General features: G+C 50.8%; 2 protein-coding genes across 3 annotated transcripts in view; both read left to right on the top strand.

Moving 5' to 3' along the window:
- The first annotated feature begins 889 nt into the window (after nt 1-889).
- Nucleotides 890-13363, top strand: NLE1 (notchless homolog 1). Of its 2 annotated transcripts, XM_037372341.1 has the most exons (13): nt 890-926; nt 1291-1434; nt 1519-1736; nt 1835-1914; nt 2188-2264; nt 3601-3698; nt 5141-5333; nt 5803-5938; nt 6322-6368; nt 6512-6714; nt 7673-7832; nt 7914-7984; nt 8475-13363. In XM_037372341.1, exons 1-13 carry the CDS (start codon nt 918-920, stop codon nt 8485-8487), a joined length of 1449 nt encoding a protein of 482 aa, XP_037228238.1. In that variant the 5' UTR covers nt 890-917; the 3' UTR covers nt 8488-13363. The 2 variants fall into 2 exon arrangements, with proteins under 2 accessions (XP_037228238.1, XP_037228242.1); XM_037372345.1 differs by lacking the exon at nt 890-926 and having other exon boundaries at nt 1357-1434; nt 1559-1736.
- A 1763-nt stretch (nt 13364-15126) lies between these two features.
- ULK2 (unc-51 like autophagy activating kinase 2) overlaps nt 15127-19434 on the top strand; it is a 40259-nt gene continuing 35951 nt past the window's right edge. Inside the window, exons 1-3 of the mRNA XM_037372332.1 lie at nt 15127-15873; nt 17192-17284; nt 18545-18586. Of these exons, the coding sequence (XP_037228229.1) occupies nt 15781-15873; nt 17192-17284; nt 18545-18586 (228 nt within the window). The 5' untranslated portion in view covers nt 15127-15780. The remainder of the gene's footprint in view (nt 15874-17191; nt 17285-18544; nt 18587-19434) is intronic.

The following is a 19434-nucleotide window of genomic DNA, read 5'->3' as shown; positions in this document are numbered from 1 at the left end:
GATATGGCTCAGGGCTGCGTTTCCCTTAGCTGCTGTGCTGCCTGGGCTGGAAGTGGCCAGACCCAGCATGAGGGGCTCAGCTTAGCTTGGGTCAGCTCAGTATGAAACACCTGCAGTGCTGCTGCTGCTAACATCCATGAACAAGAGATGGGAAAAATCCCTGTCAGGGCTTGGACCTGTCCATGGGGCCTAGCCCTGCTTTTCAAGAAGAAGGCAGCATGCTGGTGGCCGCTGCAGACCAGCCAAGCGCCTGCTCGGGGCAGCTTCTCAAAGCTGCTTTGCTTGAATGGTGGCCCAGGGTGAAGCATAGCTCTGTTGTTGGTTTAGGCCCACCTGCCAGTTTTTAATTTTCTCTTTATATGCAGCGTTTAGATTTGATGGAGCATTGATCATGGGGGTTACAGATGTCTGATGCTCTGTGGTGGTTGCCAGTTTGTGTGGGATGGGATGGGGACACTGAATTTCTTGCTGTGTTACCAGTTTGCCTGGCAGGTTTAAGTCTCTCCTAGCGCAGGGTCTCCCTCCTTCCCCTCCAGCCCAACGAGCCGGTGTTTATATGCTGGATAAACCACGCCTGACTGCAGCTCCCGCCCTTCTCCCCTTTACCCTGAGGGGTTTACACACGGTGCAGCTGGGCAGGCAGTGGCATTGGATTTTGTACTGGAACGGGATATTTGGGATATGTTTTTTCCTGGGTTTGCTGCTGTTTATTTTAGAAACACAATAAAAAGCACCTGTGTGGGCACCACGGAACATGCCGCGGAGCAGCCGAGCCCCCCGGGGCCGAGCGCGCCCACCTCGGGCGGGCGGCTCCCGGCGGGCGCTGTCCCACCGCCGACCGCTGGGGGGCAGCAGCGCCGCGCTCAGGGCCCCCGCCCCGCCGCTCCGCTTCCGGCCCACGTGGGCCGCGCACGCACATGGCAGCGGTGAGCGGGAGCGGGGCCGGGGTGTGCCGGGCGGGTGGATGGGGGGCACCGGGGCCGCGGGCCGGGGCGCACCGGGCGGACAGAGGGGGAGGGGGGGCGGGGCTGCGGCTGCACGTGAGTGCCGGAGGGGTGGGGATGCTGGGGCACTCCGAGGCCTCCGCACCCCCCCGGGGCTCCCCTGTGGGGCTCCTCCCGCCCCCGGCCCGCGTGGGGGTCCCGGTCGATGTAGGGGGTTTCTCCCTCCTACGGGGTCCCCGCCGGGTTCCCCTGCAGCCGCCCCTTCTCCCCGCCGCGGGTTTCGTTGCCGGGGGGAGCTGCGGGGCTGCCCGGCGGGATTCCCGGCCCTGAGCCCGGCGTCCCGCAGAGCATGTCGCCGGACGAGGATGTGCAGCGGCTCCTGATCCAGTTCCGGGATGAAGCGGGGGAGCCCCTGGGTTCCCCCTTCGATGTCCCGGTCACCATCACCCCGGACAAGCTGCAGCTGGTCTGCAACGCCCTCCTGCAGAAGGTGAGACACCCCCCAAGCTCCCCCAGCACTCCCGAGCCCAGCCCGGGCCACCCCTCGCTGCCCCTCCTGACCTTTCTCCCCCAGGATGAACCGGTGCCTCTGGCTTTCTTCGTCCACGATGCAGAGATCGTGGCGTCGCTGGAGAAGACCCTGGCGGGGCAGAGTGTAGAGACAGAGAAGGTCCTGGACATCATCTACCAGCCGCAGGCAGTGTTCAGGGTGCGGGCAGTGACCCGCTGCACCAGCTCACTGGAGGGGCACACCGAGGCTGTCATCTCGGTGGCCTTCAGCCCCACGGGAAAGTACGTGGCTGCAGGTGGGGGGCTTGGGGCTCGGCAGCAGCCGCTGTTCCCCTGCCCCGGCGACGCCACGCTCAGCCGGGCTCTTCCTCCTCTCCCAGGTACCTGGCAAGTGGCTCAGGAGACACCACCGTCCGTTTCTGGGACCTCAGCACGGAGACACCACAGTTCACAGCCAAAGGTGGGTGCAGGGGTGTCCCGGGAGGGCAATTCCTGACCCACTCCCTCGTGGACCCCCTGCCTGCTTGTGGGGAAAAGCAAGGCAGAACCTGGGGGCTGGCTGAGCCGCACAGCTGGTCTCTTTGGCTGAGGAAGCAGAGGAAGAGGGGCCGGCCAGGAGGAACAGGGAGGGTTCCCCCAGCTCCAGTCCTGCCTTGGAGCGGCTACGTGCTGGGACACCGGGGACAGGTGGTCGCAGCCCTTCATTCACACCTGCTCGTGCTCTCTGTGCCAGGTCACCGGCACTGGGTGCTCAGCATCGCCTGGTCGCCCGACGGCAAGAAGCTGGCCTCGGGCTGCAAGAACAGCCAGGTACGTGTTGGCTCCCTGCTCCCTTGGTGCGGGGCTGGGGGTGCTGTGGGACCACGGACACCCTCTGCAGCCCTGTCCTGAACTGAAATGAAACCTGTCAAGGGGCCGTGGGGGACTAGGGGTGAAGACTTGCTTTTTCTGGGGTGTGAGGGATGTATCCAGTTGTTTCGAGCGGGATGCCTGTTTCCCAGAGGAGCTTTGTGCATGGATGTGTTGCAGCCGTTGCAAGTAGTTTCTCCAAACTTTGTGCTGGGCAGGGCTCCGGCTTTGTCACCTCTGTAGACCTCTTGCCGCTGAGCCCTGCTGTCCTGTTGCAGATGATTTTCCCTCCACACAGGAAAGAGTCCAGGCTTTAAACATGGCCCTTGGCAGCTGGCTCCATCATGGGGGAGGTGTCTGGAGCAAGAAAGGGTATCGCCGGCCAAGCCAGGGCTGCTGCTTGCATGACCCAGATGTGCAGCGACAGTCTGTTTTGCAGTGCTCCCGCTCAGATGCAGCAAAATTCCCTCTTGAAGGGGGCCCTGCCCCAACTATGGGGCAAAATGCTTGTGCTTGAGGTGCAGGTGGAATTGTCAGGGGAAGCGGGAGCACTCGATTAAAAGTCAGTAACTTGCTGAGCTGCAGAGGGGTGGTTGCTTGCCCTGACCTTTGAACAGTCTGGGAGTGACCACAGAGCTGCTGAGCGCTGCTGTCCCACACTTGGTCTCTGAGTGGCTGCTCCGTTGAGTGCTGGGACACCCGCCCCCAGGGAATGGGTGGCCAGCCAGGGTGGCTCTGCCGTGGTTTGGTGCTGGTCTGGCATTATTTTAACCCAGGGAGTTGCTTGTCCTGTTTCCCTGTTTCTTCCAGGTTCTGAAATAGGAGATGACTAATGCCTTGGCTCTTTGGATGAACATTTATGTAGAGAGAGAAAAAACAAGAGAAAGCCAGCATGTGTCTCGCCCACAGAATCCGATAATAAGTAGCATTTAGTGCGCTCTGGCTTTCATCGCGCTCTGCAAACATTCACTGACTCTGGCACAGGGTGTCGGAAGGCTCGGGCTGGCTTTTTGGGGACCTATATTGGTTTTACATTAAGGCAGGTATTTTTGTACCAGCAGTGTTTTAGACAGAGTGGAGGGCAATCAGGTCTCATTCTTTGAGACGTCAGCTGATTGCTGCAGGGATCTGGAAAGGCATCCAGCCCTCCTGCTCCCCTCCCTTTCTGCTCCCTGCTTCTGCCAATGTAAATCTGACACCAAGGACACCTATGATTTCTAAATGGAGCTCGAACGTCCCTGGGATTCACATGATGTGTGTGGTCTGACGCGACCCTCTTGCTTCCTCTCTTGGACAGATATTTCTCTGGGACCCAGCCACTGGCAATCAGATCGGCCGGGTGCTCTGTGGCCACTCCAAATGGATCACATGTCTGTGCTGGGAACCGCTCCACATGTAAGTGAAGGGCCAGGCCAGCCCTTCCCCTTTACTCATATGGGAAAGAGCAGCCTGACCCGAAGGGCACTGCTCCTGTTTCCCTTCCTCCTGTTATGGGAGAAGGGGTACGTGCGGGAGAATGGCCCTCAAAGTGGGCCAGAAAAAGGCATCTAGCTCTGAGCCAGGAGCTCCAGGTCCCAGCTGGTGCTCACAGTCCTCATGAGTAGCTGGGGAAGTCACTGCCAGGCTGTGCCTCTTCTCCCCTGTATAAAAGACATACCTGCCTATGGAAAACAATGTTTTCATGGTGCTGGGCAAACATTTGATGTGCTCCTCTCCAACGTGCTGAGCTGGGAGCAGGAAAGCCTGCCGCGTGGTGCCCAAGCTTAGGCTTTCCAGAGCACTCCCTTTCTGCTATCCTGAATCCTGGTTGCCTCTGTCATCCTGTTTATCATGAGGGCTGATTAACTGTACAATCCCCTTATCCCTTAGATCAGCTAAAGCTCTGTCTGGGAGAGATGGGTGGAGGGGGACAGTTGTAGCCAGTAATCCAAGACATTATAGAAATAAATAAATTGAAAGAAAAAGGGCCACTTCAGGGCAGAGCCCTGCAAATTGAATTTGCCAGTAGGAAACTCCAGCTATTTGCAGACAATTAACTGGATTATAAAGGAGGATGAGGAAATGGAGAGGAGGGAGATGACCCTGCTGGGGCTCCACTTCTGTTTCTCCAGCCAGCAGTGCTCCCTGCTCAGTTCCTGCACAACAGGAGGGGCTGTGCTCTTCTTCACTCTTACTGGTGCCAGGGACCACTTTGACATTAAAACCGTGTTGAGTGGTAAAGATGCTGTGTAAAGGATGGAGGGCTGTGGCTCCCCTGGCCTTGCTGTGTTCTGGCCAGCTGCTTCAAGATGTGTTAAATTTGCCCCAGAGCCACATGGATGGATGTTGCTGCTCTCAGCCCTGGCAGCACTTTGTGTCCGCAGGCCGCCACATTTCCTGCTGGCAGTGAAGCATGGCACAGGCAGGAGAGCATTCACTGTTCCCGTTGCTACTGGTCTGTGCTACTTCGTAAGGCAGATGGATACCCCTGCCCAGGGCTCTCCCCAGCCAGTGCCCAGGGAAGGTGCCAGTTTGTGGTCCCCTTGTTAGCCAGCAGGTTAACGATGCCTCTTGTGAAAATAAGTTCATTGCCAAGGGTTCAGGTACCAGGTTTACCTTGGATTGATGCCTCTCGTATCGATTTGGAGGGAAGCATATGTCTGCCTTTCCCCCAGCTTGTAGGATCTTGTTCTCTAGGTCAGCGCTCTGCCCCTGCCCAGCCTCTGATCTTAAACCAAAAGAGAAAATTGTTTGTTACTGACTTCTGGACTGTTGAATCCTCTGGGGCTGGTGGGGGAAGAGTTTGGCAGAGAAGCTGCATGCGCTTCATAAATGGATTTGATCTTCTTCTTGCCCAGAAACCCAGAGTGCCGCTACCTGGCAAGTGCCTCCAAGGATGGCAGCATCCGCATCTGGGACACGCTGATGGGCAGGTGTGACAAAATCCTTACAAGCCACACGCAGTCAGTGACGTGTGTGAAGTGGGGGGGCGATGGCTTGCTCTACTCATCCTCCCAGGACAGGACCATCAAAGTCTGGAGGAGCCAGGATGTAAGTGAGGCGGGCAGCCGTGAGGCTGCTGGTGAAGGGGGCTGGACACGCTGTGTTGTAGCTTTGTCTGCCCTTCCTGGCATGGCTTGTGCCCTGAAAGTGGAGGTGCAGGGTGGGTGCTGTATCCTCTTGACCTGTCAGAACCTGTTTCTTGACACCATTTGGAAGGAGTAGCTGTTGTGCAGTGCTTTCATCGCTAAAAGTGTAAAATGGGTCTGAAATCTGGAAACATCCCTGGAGCCACCTGTGCTGGTGGGTTCCTTGTAAAGCCCTGTGGGAAGCTGGTTCGTGAAGCTCAATGGTGTCATTTCCTCCCTGTTAAGCATGGCTACAGCCCTGCCTGCAGCTTGGGCGAGAGAGTGGGTTTGGAAAGTTTAGGGCTGGTTCTTGTCACCCAATGGGTCTGGTGGGTCCTGTGCAGTCTGGCTCTGTCCTGCCCATCCCTCTAAATGGGTGGTTTTGTTTCCAGGGCGTCCTCTGCCGCACCTTGCAGGGCCATGCTCACTGGGTGAACACCATGGCCCTTAGCACTGACTATGTTCTCCGCACCGGTGCCTTTGAGCCAGCTGAAGCCACCATCAACCCACAGGATGTAAGCGGCTCCTGTAAGTGCAGCACCCGTGATGTAGGCTAGGGGAGGCAGTGGGGAAGACAGTGAGGAGACCTGATGTATCTTCTAACACTGCCACGAGACGAAGCAATCCTGAGAGCTGGGAGCAGGTCCTGTGCTGGTGTCGGTTATGCTACTAGCCATGATCTTCCTTGCCCGAGCACAGGGTTGAGCAGTCTGGGGGCTGGGAAGGCCACTTTGTTTTCAAGGGCTTTTGCTCCTAATGTTGCTCTTGGCAAAGAGAAAGTGGGTGAGCAGTCATAAATGCATTTGTTTGGCCCTCAGAGCCAGGATTGGAACAAGCATCACAGGGTTATAAAGTTTCCTTTCACTGAAGGACTACAAATCTTTCTTTCCCTCTCCCTTTCATTCTTTCAGTGGCAGAATTGAAGGACAAGGCACGGCAGAGGTATGACCAAGTCAGGGTAAGTCCCTTGAACACCTACTATAATTTCTAACACTGCTATTACAAACTTGCACAGTTGGCTATTGACCCCAATACTGGTGTGCTTTTGAGCTCTCCACACCTGGTTTGTACAAGACTTGGGCTCTTTCATCCCTTTCTCAGGGCCAGGAACCAGAAAGGCTTGTCTCGGGGTCAGATGATTTCACGCTGTTTCTTTGGAGACCAGCAGAAGACAAGAAGCCACTGGAGAGAATGATGGGCCACCAGGCTTTGATTAACCAAGTCCTCTTCTCACCAGACACCCGGATAATAGCTAGTGCTTCCTTTGACAAGTCCATAAAGCTCTGGGATGGTAGGACAGGAAAGTGAGTTGGTTTGTTCTGTTACAGAGGTGGTGCTCATGTAGGGTCTGCATGTAATGTACAGGTTATGCAGAGGTGGGCCCCAGTGTCATTGCCAGCAACTCCCTGGTGTGTTCTGCATCTCTGTAGCCCAAACTCATGCAAAGTAATTTTGCTGCCTCTGCCTCTCTCTGCCCTTGGGCAGTCCCTTGTCTAGCTCTTCTTGTGTTATGGGGTCTGTGCTTGGCTGGGTGCCTGCAACCCCACTGTTACCCAGCCACAGCGCTGTCTGGCACCCATGCGGCACATGCTGCCTGCTGCAGGGTTGGTTCTCAGGGGCAGACTCTGCTGCGGTGAGATGGGATGTTCCACTCGGCTGATCTCCTGAAGATGTGTGCATTGCACACTGTAGACTGACCCAGTTTGCATGGTTCCTGTGCTGGAGAACAGCTCATTCTGAACAATGCAAATTCTTGTTGGTGCTGGTGGTGTTTGGATGCTCCTATAGTCCAGCTTCTAATCTTCAGCTAGAGTATTGAGGAGCTCTCTGGGCCATCAGTCCTTCCCTTCAAATGCATATCAGCCTGTATCAAGTATAAATCAGCCTTTATACTGACAAGCTTGGGTTTTGTATCAGTAATTTTAATGGTTCTTCTAAATCCAGGCTGCTCAGCCAGAGAGGAAGAACACATTCGTGTAGTAAGACTGGTGTTGCCTGCAGGATAAGGGTTTCTTGGCAGCAGAGTTGAGATGAAGAGCTGTCCTTGACAAGGCTCTGAGCCCATCTGGGAGGGGTTTTAGACAGATTGAACCACCTATGGTTTCTGTATTGCAATTGACTGCCTTGTGTGTGCTGGGCATCTCGTGACTGTGCTTGCTTGCTTGCACATGGAGAAGAAACATGAAGGCTGGGCAAAGGCAGGTTTGGAACAAACCCAGCTGCCTGCTTCTCCAACAGCTTCTTCATACCTGTCTGCACCAGGTACCTGACATCACTGAGAGGGCATGTCTCGGCTGTGTATCAGATCGCCTGGTCAGCTGACAGCCGCTTGCTGGTGAGCGGGAGCAGTGACAGCACGCTGAAGGTCTGGGATGCCAAGATGAAGAAACTGGCCATTGATCTTCCGGGCCATGCAGATGAGGTGAGGTGTCTGGACTGAGGTGTTTGAAAAAGGCAGGAATGACTCCTCCCAGCAGAGATAACTGTTTTTCCCTAATACTAGGTGTATGCGACGGATTGGAGCCCAGATGGACAGAGGGTCGCGAGTGGAGGGAAGGATAAATGTTTGCGGATGTAAGTAACATGTTGTCTGTCCATAGAGGATGTGGCAGTTGCTCCATGTGTCCTTCAGAGCTGCAGTCTCCCTGCAGACACCTGCATGGTTTTGGCTCTCTTGCAGATAGCACAGTGCTGGGCCAAATTCCAGCCTGGAGACCTGACCTCCCTTAGGGCAGGAACTGCTGCTGTCTCCTGGGAGATGAATAGAAAGCAAGAGTCCCTCCAGCTGAGCAGTCAGTGGTGAAATTTGACTCAGATGTTTTGGCTCCTGGAGAGGGGAAGGAACAGTTGTACCAGTCGGTCAGACCCTTCCTTTCTCACCTTCCTTCGTCTCCCAGTTATGCAGACAGACAAATTCCTGTGAGCTGGTTGCCATTTGACCATGGCTGATGAAGGAACCTGGTCCCCAGGCACCCCCCTGTGCTGCTGTCATACGGTACCTGCTGGCCTGTGTGGCAGTGTTGGTGCCAGACCACTGGGACACAGCAGCTCTTTCCATTTGCAGATGGCGTCGATAGGAGCAGCGACATGAAGCTGTCGGTCCTGTCATAAGCTGGGCTGCCCTTAGCACAATCTGCCTGGGAGATCTGCAAGGAGATGGACGATGGAGGCTGACCCGAGCATGGCTCCCTGTTCCTGTTGACTGCTGTCTCTGATGGACTCTTTCCTTATATTTATTTAAGGAAATTTTAATTCTAATTCTTATTAAGAGCTGTGCTTTGCAGGATGATTTCCTCTGAACGTTATAGGAGGAATGTCTCGTCTGCCTCCATCTCAATTGGCTTTTTATTGAAACTTCAGCCTTACAGTTGCCTGCTGCCTTGAAAGAGGCAAGCAAAGGGTGGGGATGGCTTACATCCTTTCTTGATGCGTGAAGAATCCTGCAGAGGCTTTTAGTGGGAACAGTAAGGGTTGTCCTTGTGTGACCTTCAGAGAGGGAGAGAGGAAGGGGAAAATTCAGCACATCATTGCATTGCAGAACTCTGCTCGGCTGTATGCCTGGGACAAAGATCTGAGAACAAGGTCCTGGGGCTTCTCGTTCCAATTCCAGTAAGGTTTTGCCTTTCCACTCAGCCCATTTCCCTGTGGGCTGTGCTGAGCATTATCTGGTAGTGATCCTCTGGAACCACAGCAGATTACTCATTTGCTCATCTGCTCAGGGTGCAACAGGCATGGACTTGAAAGAGCTGCTAGAGCTGTGCAGAGGTTTTAGGTCCCAATAGTTCTTGGAAATGGGGAGGCATTTGTGCCTCTGAACAGGGGAGAGCACCCGTTTCCTGTCCACTGCCAGCTCAGCAGGAAGGAAGGAAGGGGTGGGGAAGGGGAAGAATAGAGCAGGTGATTGGGTGGTGTTTGTCCCTTGCCTTGGATATGTGCTGACAGCAGGGCTGGGACTGTCACAATAAATGGCAAAACTTCCATTGCAGAATTGGCTCCTTCTGGAATTGCTCGAGTGCATTTACTTGCCTAGTGGGTGAGAGGGATTCACACTGGCAGTTACATATTTGTAAGCTTGCTTATGAGTTGTTTTTTATAAGTCAGTTCAGGCTTTCAACAGCCATGAGGCGAACAGAGCTGGATTTAGTTTATTTTCAGGGTGCTTCCAGTGCAAATCAAGATACAATTATATAGGTGTAGAAGTTGTATTGTCAGATTTAGTTGCAGCAAGATAGCATGAAAACCAAAACGTTCTCCAGAGCTTTCATACAGCAGTTGCTACTCAGTGATTACTACAATGCAGAACAGGAGTTTGGGTCTCAGATGCTTCCCAGCTGCAGATGTATTTTAGGACTTTATTCCTGCTGGAAGGATTGCTTTGGAGAACTAAGAGGGGGTGGTGCGGTAATGGCCATTTGCTTGTCTGCAGATGAGCAAAAGAGTGGAACAAAGGGTTAAATCTTTAATATGACTGAGAACACAAATTGCAGTTCCTGTTGTTAGTATCTCTTTCTGCCAGCCAAGTCAGCAGGCTCTATCTTCATGCTATCTTTTGGGAAGAACTCAATATCCTGTACCTGCTCTTTCATTAACGTGCTTCCTCCAGCTGGTTCTTGCTGACGGTGAGGGCTGTGTTGCATCCATCTGCATAAACAAAACCTTTCTTAATTCACTAAGGTAAATGTTGTGGGACAGGGTGATTTAAAACTGGCTGATAATTCTGCCTCCCCAGACTGATATGCCCTTGGGAAGGAGAGGAGCACACATGCATCTGATGGATATCTGGTAACAGCTGAGAAGCCTGCCTGTTTTGCAAGTTTTTTGGGCTGTCTGTGCTAAAGGGATCAATCCACCCATGGGAGTTCAGCTCTGTGTCCAGGTTTGACTTGCTGAAAACAGCAGCTTCTGCAGCTCCTGGTCATATGTGGCTGTTTCTGAAGGAAGAAGCATCATTCTCTGCTTCCTCTCCCAAAGTGCTGCATGGAATCATTGTGCCCTGTTAATCCATGGTGTGTTTTGTGTCAGAATGGAGATGTATCAGAGCTGGGGGAAGTGACCCTGCCTGTGGGGACTGGCTCTGCTGGCTTTGTGTACCTAAAAACCACTTCCTTGTCCACTGATTTTCCAAACCAAAGCAATTGCTGTGCCCTCTGGCAGTGCTCTGAACTGAGGCTAGCTCCTGCTTCTGTGACACTAGGAACCAAACAGCCCTATTGAAGTGCACTTTTCTAATGCTGGAGCAGAAAGGTTTTCCAAAGCAAAGTGAGACCTCTTGAAGAAAGAGAGGGCCTTGCAACTAAGTTTACACTAAAATAAGCAATCTCAGCCTTAATCTGTCTTTGACCAGATAGCGGGTAATTTTGAACCACACTGTGATGGGTTTGCATGTACACCAAGATCATGTCTTCCTAAGCAGCTGCTACTATTTTTATCATTCATACAGTACCAGCCTTCATGCATACTAAGTGCTGGCCCTGTTCCAGCTGTATTCCTAAGCAATCCCGTAACACTTCTCCCAGTTTTATTTGAATGCTGCATTTCCCAGGCCTCATTCTGCAGTCTTGTGCACTGAGGAAGAGCTGCTGCTCTTTCCTTTGGAGGTGGCTCCTTTTTGGCAGGAAGTGAAGCAAGCATGTGACCTCCCTCACTCTGCTGGTGATGTGAGCTTTAATTAGCTAATTTTTAGAATTGCAGGTGCAGATTTGTGTTGACGGTGGTGGTAATGGGGAACACATTATTTTTTGTGAAAGGACAAATCTAGAAGGTAGGCTGGAGCTTTCTGATAGTGATGTGGTTCCCAGAAAAGCAAACCATACAAAAAACCTACTGGAACACTTGAACTTTTCCAATGCTGTGTGCTAGGAATCTCAGTATCCGTTGCTGTGTTTCGATGCAGTTTCTCCCGAGTGCCTTGTTAAGCATACCACACAAGTGTGCCTACCACAAGGGTGGTGTTTTTCACTGGTAATATAAGAATAATTTTAAGCATATCCAGAAACTGGTCCTGTGGAGGCCTTTGACACTTTCTTCTTTAAAAGCTGTGATAGTTCAGCTGATGCCACCATTAATTTTGTTACAAATCCCTGATGGGAGGACAGTGACGATAAGGACTGGGAAGCATGCCAGTCCTCTGAGAGAGGTTTACCTGTCTAATAAATGCCTGGGTACGATGGAGGGGGGGTGGGGGGAAAGGAAGGAGAGAAGAAAAATGGTAAGAACAGCAAGAGTGAAGTAGATTGTTTGGGATAGCACTGAGATGAGCAGGATGGTGCCAGACTCCTGCCTTTGGGGGTTGATTTAGATAAGTGAGGCCTTAGCATCCTTATGAAAACTGTTCTTGGGGCTGTGTGTTCTGCTTATCCATGCAGGAGGGCTGGCCAAGTGGTGTACACATTGTGCTCCCTGGCTCCTTGGAGCCACATGTTCGCGTTCTGCTCAACTGAGCTGATCTCTTGATTATTTTCCCAGATCAGTAATTTAACTTCCATGCGCATGTTTATAGCCTGGGGAGAGATAAAAGAAAAATCTTTCAATGAACAGGAAGGACATAATCTTCATTCATTGTTCTGCATGAACATTAGGAAAAGCAGTTGTCTTTTTGTTTTTCTTTGGGTCAGCCCAGGCATCATTCAGGTGATGTTTCTGCCTCAGAAAGGGTGGTATTCTGGTGGTATGGCAGAAAAGGGCTTGCTGTGAAGACCATTCACACTTTTGAGGATGAAAGTTGTTATGGAAACTCAGGACAGTGTTGTCTGTATTCTGGGGAGCTGCTACCAGCTGAAAGCATACTTCTGTGTACTGAGACAAGCAACCTAGAAGGTGCTAATTCCTTCCTAGATCTGTTGCTCTTGTGATCATGAGTCCTGGCTCACATCGGAGGGACTAATTTGCCTGAACCAATGTAGTGCAGCTGGGAGAGAGCCACAAATCCATCTCCAGTGCAGTTGCTCTGTTTTCTTCACTCTGACCCTGTAAATCAGTGGTCCTTGCTGAGCTGTAGGTCACTGGTAGTCTCTCTGAGTGGGGTGCAGCTCTTGCACCATATGATGTTAAAAAGAAACAAACGCAAGACACAGTACTGTGGGCTTTTGAAGGATCACTGTGGTCAATTAGACATGGTACTGGTGCCTCCTGCCCAGCCATGCTTTTTGAGCATGCTGGGTATTTTATTGTCCTGCCGAGTGGCTTGTCAGAGCAGAGCAGTGCATCCCTCAGAATGCTGCAGGGCTGCCACCACCTGCCAGCGCTAAATGGCGGGTATCTGTATTCCTTGAGCAAGGGAGGAGCAGCATGAGCCCATGGGATTATCTTGCGTTGCTCTCCCAGTCTTTGGTAATGAGGCTTCCTTTGGGAAAGGCTGGTGAATTCAGTATGTTCTGTCTCTGACCTCTTTCAGCAGCAAAAGCAAGTGAAGGTGCTGTTTGTAAGTAGGTTTATTGTAGTTTGCTTGTGCTGGATGACATCTAGAAACTCTCCCAGACACTAATCAAGGACCCAGCTGAAATGAGTGACCTGCGTGCAAATCCCACAGCCCTTCGTTGAGCGGTTTTCAGTCCTCAGCCCGTTCAAATCCCAGTGCGATGGCAGTGTGTTTAGTTATTCTGGTCAAACCTCCCTGCCGCTCCTGGCTGTTTTGTCCTTGCTGTGCTGAAACAAACCTGCTCCAGGGCTCCAGCCCCATTACTAGGACAAAAGGACACCAGCCTTGCTGCTACGGAAGGGAAATGTGTCTCAGTTTTGAAGTGTAATGCAGAATGGGTGGCTTAGAAATTCCTGTTCAAATTTCTCTGTTCAAAAGGCATCTTTCTGGATTTTTTTTTCCTTTTTTTTTTTTAGCTTCCCTCAAGTGTAGCTTGTGACATTGACTTTGGGGTGAGGATACACGCTGATGCTGAGAGGATTAATACTGAATGTGGGAATCTGTGGATGGCAATAAACAGCAAATTCTCAGCGAAATTATTTTCTGAATCAGAATATTTTAACACATTGAGACTTGTGGGCTTTTTCCTGGTTTTAAAGGGGCACTGTGAATACATACTAGAAAGTGTCTGTGTTACTACCAACACTTAATTCATTATGAACTTGGAATATTTTTACATCTTTTATTCCTTCCACAGGGGTGTTCTGAGCTGCTGCAATTAGTTGATCAGCTTTGCTTTTTCAGTTTTGTTTGTTAGGGTAGTGCCATGCATGGATTTTGGATGAGAGCTCAGAACTTCAGAAAATAAAGGGGGGATTCAGTCTTGAGGGGTTTAAAAGCCCTTTGGTTCTCTCTGGCACAAAACAGATGTCTCAGGATTCCTCTGATATCTCCATATAACGTCTAGAGTTTAAAAGCTGACAATATTCCCTTAAGAATCTTTGGCTGAATATTTTAATGTAATTGTCTTTGGAGAAGTCTTTAACTGTGGAGGTTTTGACATGGCACACAGTTCCTGTAGTGCCAGAAAGTGAAGGGAGATAGTGAAGGATAGGGAGAGGACCAACCATGTTAACTCTCTGCTCAGTCTCTATTTTAGTCTAGTGGCACTGAAAGCAGACCCTGTATAATGTGAGAGAAGGTGCAGCACAGCTCTGTGGGGTCAGGGCTCTGCCCTTTGTGATCCCAAGGCACACCTTGTGTCAAATGGAGGGTTAATCGCTGCTGTGATGTCAAAGTGCCAAGGGGAGGTCTGGGACAGGCGAAAGAGCATGCATAGGTGAAACTGGGACATGTCGAGATGGAGAACACGGACAGGGGCAGAAAGCAGTGAGGAATGGAAAGCAAAGGGAAGGAGTGCAATTATGTAGATCTGTAGGTGAAGGTCAAAGGCTTCATGTGACTGGTGTGTGGTGGCTGGTTGTGGTTTTTTTAATGTTTGTAATGTTGCTGTAAACAGCCCCAGGCTGACCTAAAAGTGCTGCAGGGCAGAGGCTGTAAATTACAGACGTTGTTTTCCTTATAAAGAGAGCAAGTAACTTGAAGTGTCTTTGGCTTACAGCATTTTGCATGCTTGTTCCTCCATTGCTTCTCAATTCATTGGCGCTCCCTGTATTAGATCTGATGTAGAGCCTTACTTACTAATGGAGCAGGGACCATGCTGAGAGGGTGCAACCCTGGAGTTGCTGGGTAAGCAGTATCGCTGCCCTGTCAGCAAGGCAGGGTGGGACACACGGATCACATACCTGCCTTCCCGCCTCTGGCTGCTGCCTGACTCATGGCACTTGCCCTGCCTGGCTCAGTGCTGAGGGCTGCAAGCTGACGGGGCACCTACTCTCCTGGTTGCCCCTCTGCTTAGTCCTCACTGGCAGGTGGGCCTGAGGCTGCCAAAAGAACTGCTAAAGTGAAATACAGCAAGTGCTAAAAGTGGTAGCTGGGCCAGGGGGGCTTACCTCGAGCTTGGCCTTCCCGCCCCGGCCTTGAGGTGAGGAGAGGGGTGGGCGCCAGGGCTTGGCGCGCACCTTGTCCCTGAGGGCCCGACCCCGGGGGTGGGTTGGGGGCGTGTGGGGCCGGAAAGGACCTGAGGGGAGGACGGGGCGGCGGGCTCAGCCGCGGTGTCCTGAGGGGAGGACGGCGCGGCCGGACTCGGGGCAGAGCACCCCCCTGAGGAGATGGCGGCGGAGGGACCCCGCCTCGCGCTCTCGCCGGGTTAAACGGGGTGAGGCACTCTTTAGCCGTCGGCGGAAGCAGCCGAGCGCTGGGGCCTGCGCGATGCGGCCTATAAAATGCGTGGGGTGGCGCGGAGGTCTGGGCAGTCGGAGCTGGGGGTTGCTGCTCGCGGATCGCTTGGGAGACGCTGACGGAGTGGCAGGAGCCTCAGGAGGCGGTGGCGGCCTGAGAGACCCCCGTCTGCACCCTCGCTGCTTCCTCCCCTCCCGCTCGGGGGGCGGCGGCGACAGCGACAGCCACCCCCGGAGCCTCGGGCCGCGCCTCCCCCCGCCCTGCTGGATGCTCTGGGGCTCGGTCCCTGAGGGGGGCCGCGGCGTCGGCAGTCCCCGCTGTGGCGGGGCCATGGGGGCCGGCAGCGGTAGGGCGTGGAGACCCCTTCCCCGCTGAGGAGGCCCCTCGTCCCGGCGCCGATGCCGCGCTGTGCCCTCACACCCGGCTGCTGAGAGACTTCCCCCCCCATCCCCCTTCCCCGCCTTACCCTCCCCATGCCAGACGGAGCCCCTTGCCTCGGAGACGCCCTGCAGCAGCCCCGCCGGCCCGGGGGTCTGCGGCTGCCCCCGCGGTATGAGAGGAGCTGCCCTCGCCGCCGGGGGCAGCCAGGAGAGGGGCAGGCTCCCACCCCGCCGCCGGCTGCCGTGAGGCGGCTGTAGCTGCCTCAGCTGGAGGAAGAGCCCCTTTGTTTTCCTCCCTCCTTCCTTCCCGGGGCTTCATGCCCCGCTGAGGGATGATGGAGGTGGTGGGGGACTTTGAGTACAGCAAGAAGGACCTGATAGGACACGGAGCCTTTGCTGTGGTCTTCAAAGGTCGCCACCGCAAGGTAAACAGCGATGGGCTTCTCCCGCAGCCGGAGCGGGGCTGGTTACACAACCCGGGGCCGGGGTCGCTCCGCGGAGCTCCTCCCGGTGGGTGACAGCCGGGGCGGCGCGGGGGGGAGTGTGTGCCCTCTGGGGAGTTTTATCATGATACGGAGGTCTGGGGAGAAAAAAAGGAGAAAGACGGAAAGGTGCGGGGTGGGCTGAGGTAGCGGGGCGGGGGCGGCGGGGCCCGGGGCTGGGCCTGCGCCCGGGGCACCCCCGGTGGGCGGCCTGCCCTGCCGCAGCCCGCGGCGGCCCGGGAGCCGAGCAGCTCCCAGCTTCTATAAACCCCCTTTTTTTTTCTCTCTCTCTTTTTTTTTTTTTTTTTTTTTTTCCCCTTCCTCCTAAAAAACCAGCAACCTATCCGCGTTCCCACCTCTCCCCTCTGCTGTTTGGTAGCTCCCTACCATAACGGCGAGCGGAGAGTTGCACTGTATGGGAGGCTGAGCCCTTTGTTTGTCAGGAGGGTCATGTTTATCTCGCTGGATAACGAGGGATCTAATGGAAAATCGTCTCCTTTGGGATTGGCTGAAGATTTCTTAAATTCAGAGGTGTCTGGTTTCCTGGCGTGGCTTGCTAATCGCCCCGGATATTCATAGTTACGTTATGGGTTCTTGATGCTATGAGAGTTTATTCTGGTGTTGGTGCCTCAAGTGCTCAGCTTTCCAGAAAACAACTCCAGATTTATCATCTTGGAACATTAAGGCTGTGCTCTCAAGTTGGAGAGGCACAGTGCAGTGATTTTGGGGTTAAAAAAAAAAGGGGGGGGAGAAAGGAAAACAGGAACTTTAAAGGCCAACAGAGATGCTCTCACCTTACAAATAAATAGGCAATTTATTTTTAGATAACATATAAACAGACAATGTAGAATTTTACTTAAAAACCCAGATGTTTTCTTGTGCAATTTTCAGCTGTAGAGCATAAGAAGGCTGAAAATGGGAAGTCCTTAAAGGGAGAGTAAAAGTAACACAGTCAGTGAGAGAGGACTAAAAAGCAGATATATAGCACCACTACCAAAAAATAAATAAGATGTGATTATGTACCTGTTTTTTTAAAAGCTTTGGAATCTGTGAAAATGTAGTGTAGTTGCAGCTGGATTTTAATAGCTGTCTAAGCTATTGTGGAATGAAATAGTTCTTGATGGTGTCATGTGACACAGTAGTCACTGGTGGGTAGAGTAGGGGTGATCTTGAAACTTTTTCTCCTGTGCTTTACTAGCTAGTTGTTGGATAAAGTTAAAAAGAGTATAAAACTGACCATACTTTTTTTGTTTGTTTCCAGAAAACTGATTGGGAAGTAGCCATAAAGAGTATTAACAAAAAGAACTTGTCAAAGTCACAAATCCTACTTGGAAAAGAAATAAAAATCTTAAAGGTATGTTAATTTGCAGTGATTTTTAAAGCTGCTTTACTTGAAAAGAGACTGTTGACCTAGTTCATTCCAGGTCATGGATAGTAGCACAGTAATTGCTGTTCTGCTGTTTGTTTCTTTGTTACTTCCAGGGGAAATCCCGAACTAAAAAGACCAAGGAAAAAAAAAAAAAAAAAAGATAATTTTTAGTTATAGAAACAGTCTCAAAAAGGGCTATGGGCATGCTTTTATAGGTAAAAGTGGGAAATTGTTGTAGAACCAGTCTCCACACTTTGCTTATTGCACATGTAGAAAACTTTGTCCAGGATGGCTAATGTGGCACCTTTCCCAAGCAGTGCATACAACAAAAGTCATAGCTGAGGGTAAAATGTCTTTGATCTTTCTTCACCTTCTTTGCTTGAAGATGCCTTGAAAGCTAAAATCAGCATGCTGAATTTGATTCCTGAAGCAGTCTTCCCACATCTGAGTTGTGTTAATCGACTTAAAATGCGTAGCGTGGCTCTAAAGAAGGAAATAAAATGGAGCATCGTTTATTCTTTCAACACTATTTTATGGAAATGTTTCCTTGGATGGTCTCTTAGCATTCTCCGCTCTCTGCAGTTAACAGTATCTGCTTCCACGTAGCTTTGCAGTAATAATTAGGGCTGCTTTCTTTCCATGTTCTTTCCAACCTTCTGAGATACAACACTATTTTATATACTAATATATATATTATATTCTAGTATATTTATTATGTACCAGAAATTGTGGTGTTGGGTATATTAGTGTGCTACAAGTACTTAGCAAAGACAGATACTTTTTTTTTTGAGGAGTTACAAATAATTGCATAATCTGTCCTGTGACTTTTATTTGGTGTTACTTGGTTTGATTTCCTTTTTTTTTGTAGAATGGTAAGGTTGACTTGAACGTTGTGTGGTTGGTTACTCTGCTAAGCAAGAAATTGAATGGGACTATAAAATTAAATTTAGTCATTTTCCAATATTCATTAAAGGATTTTGTGCTGTAGTACTTTCTGTAACAAGACATAGAAAATAAGTTCTGGAAGCAAATGTTTTTATAACCTCTGAAGATATTGCCTAATTTCCTGTTCCTGTAAATATTGTCTAAATAGCTGGGATTTCCTCCGAATTCCATCAGATGGTCTAAAAAAGATGCTACCTTTCTTTGTAAACTTTGGTTCTCTTTGATTGTTGCCTAGCATATTAGATTTAAAATAATAATACTAAAAGGCTATTTTTGTAACGCAAATATTTTGTTTTACAGGAACTTCAGCATGAAAATATTGTAGCACTCTATGATGTCCAGGTAAAATATATTTTGATGTCTTTTTCTGCATTAAAAATTATTTATGAATGTACAATGCATATATATGTATGCCAAGTAGAAAATTTTGAATAGCCATGTATTTTGTTGCTATAATCAGTTTGGTATTTAGAAAAAGAAATCCCGTTCCCTAAGCAGTGGCAGGGGAGTTCTCTCATCTTCAGCACACTATGCTCTTATACCGTATTGGCTTGGTCTAACAAGGAGGATACACACTTGGGATTGAAAGCTGTGAGGAATACAATTTATTTCCAGGCAGCAGGGTCAAGTGGCACCCTGAGAACCTCTGCAGAGGTTGTTTGTGTAGCTGGGTCCTGTCTCCAGAGAAGAAGCATCATCTGGGCTGGGAGCTCTGTCTGTGGCAGTAACTATTCTCCTGAATTAGCCTTGTTTCCCCGGCCCTATAATTTAATTGGAAAGTGGGTGTTTGTGGATAACGACTGAATACACTTGAAGGAAAATGTACTAGTAGGAGTTGATCTGAAGGGATGAAGCAAGTGACATTAAGAAGTCAACTTAAATTACTCTGTTGTAGAAAAGGAGCAGCATCTTTGATAACTCTGTAACCAAGAAATGTCATGTATAGCCCTGTATAGTCATGGTGAGGAAGAACCAAAGGAGGAAGACCACCACGATTATGCATGTATATATTACTGTTGCCTATGTACAAAAGGATAGGATGAAGTATAAAAGCCAAGCAGACATTTGAATCTTTTAAAGTAGGAGAAATAAATATTAAATTGTTTCAAATTATTGTCCTCTTTTTATTCCCAGGATTCTGTCTGATAAAGTGGAGGAGTTAGTTTTCTAGCCTATCTAGGGTAGTGTGT

This window comes from Falco rusticolus, chromosome 1 (genome assembly GCF_015220075.1).
Source record: "Falco rusticolus isolate bFalRus1 chromosome 1, bFalRus1.pri, whole genome shotgun sequence".
NCBI lineage: Eukaryota > Metazoa > Chordata > Aves > Falconiformes > Falconidae > Falco > Falco rusticolus.
Note: the sequence above shows the minus strand (reverse complement) of the source record. Positions and strands in the feature narration are given on the sequence as shown.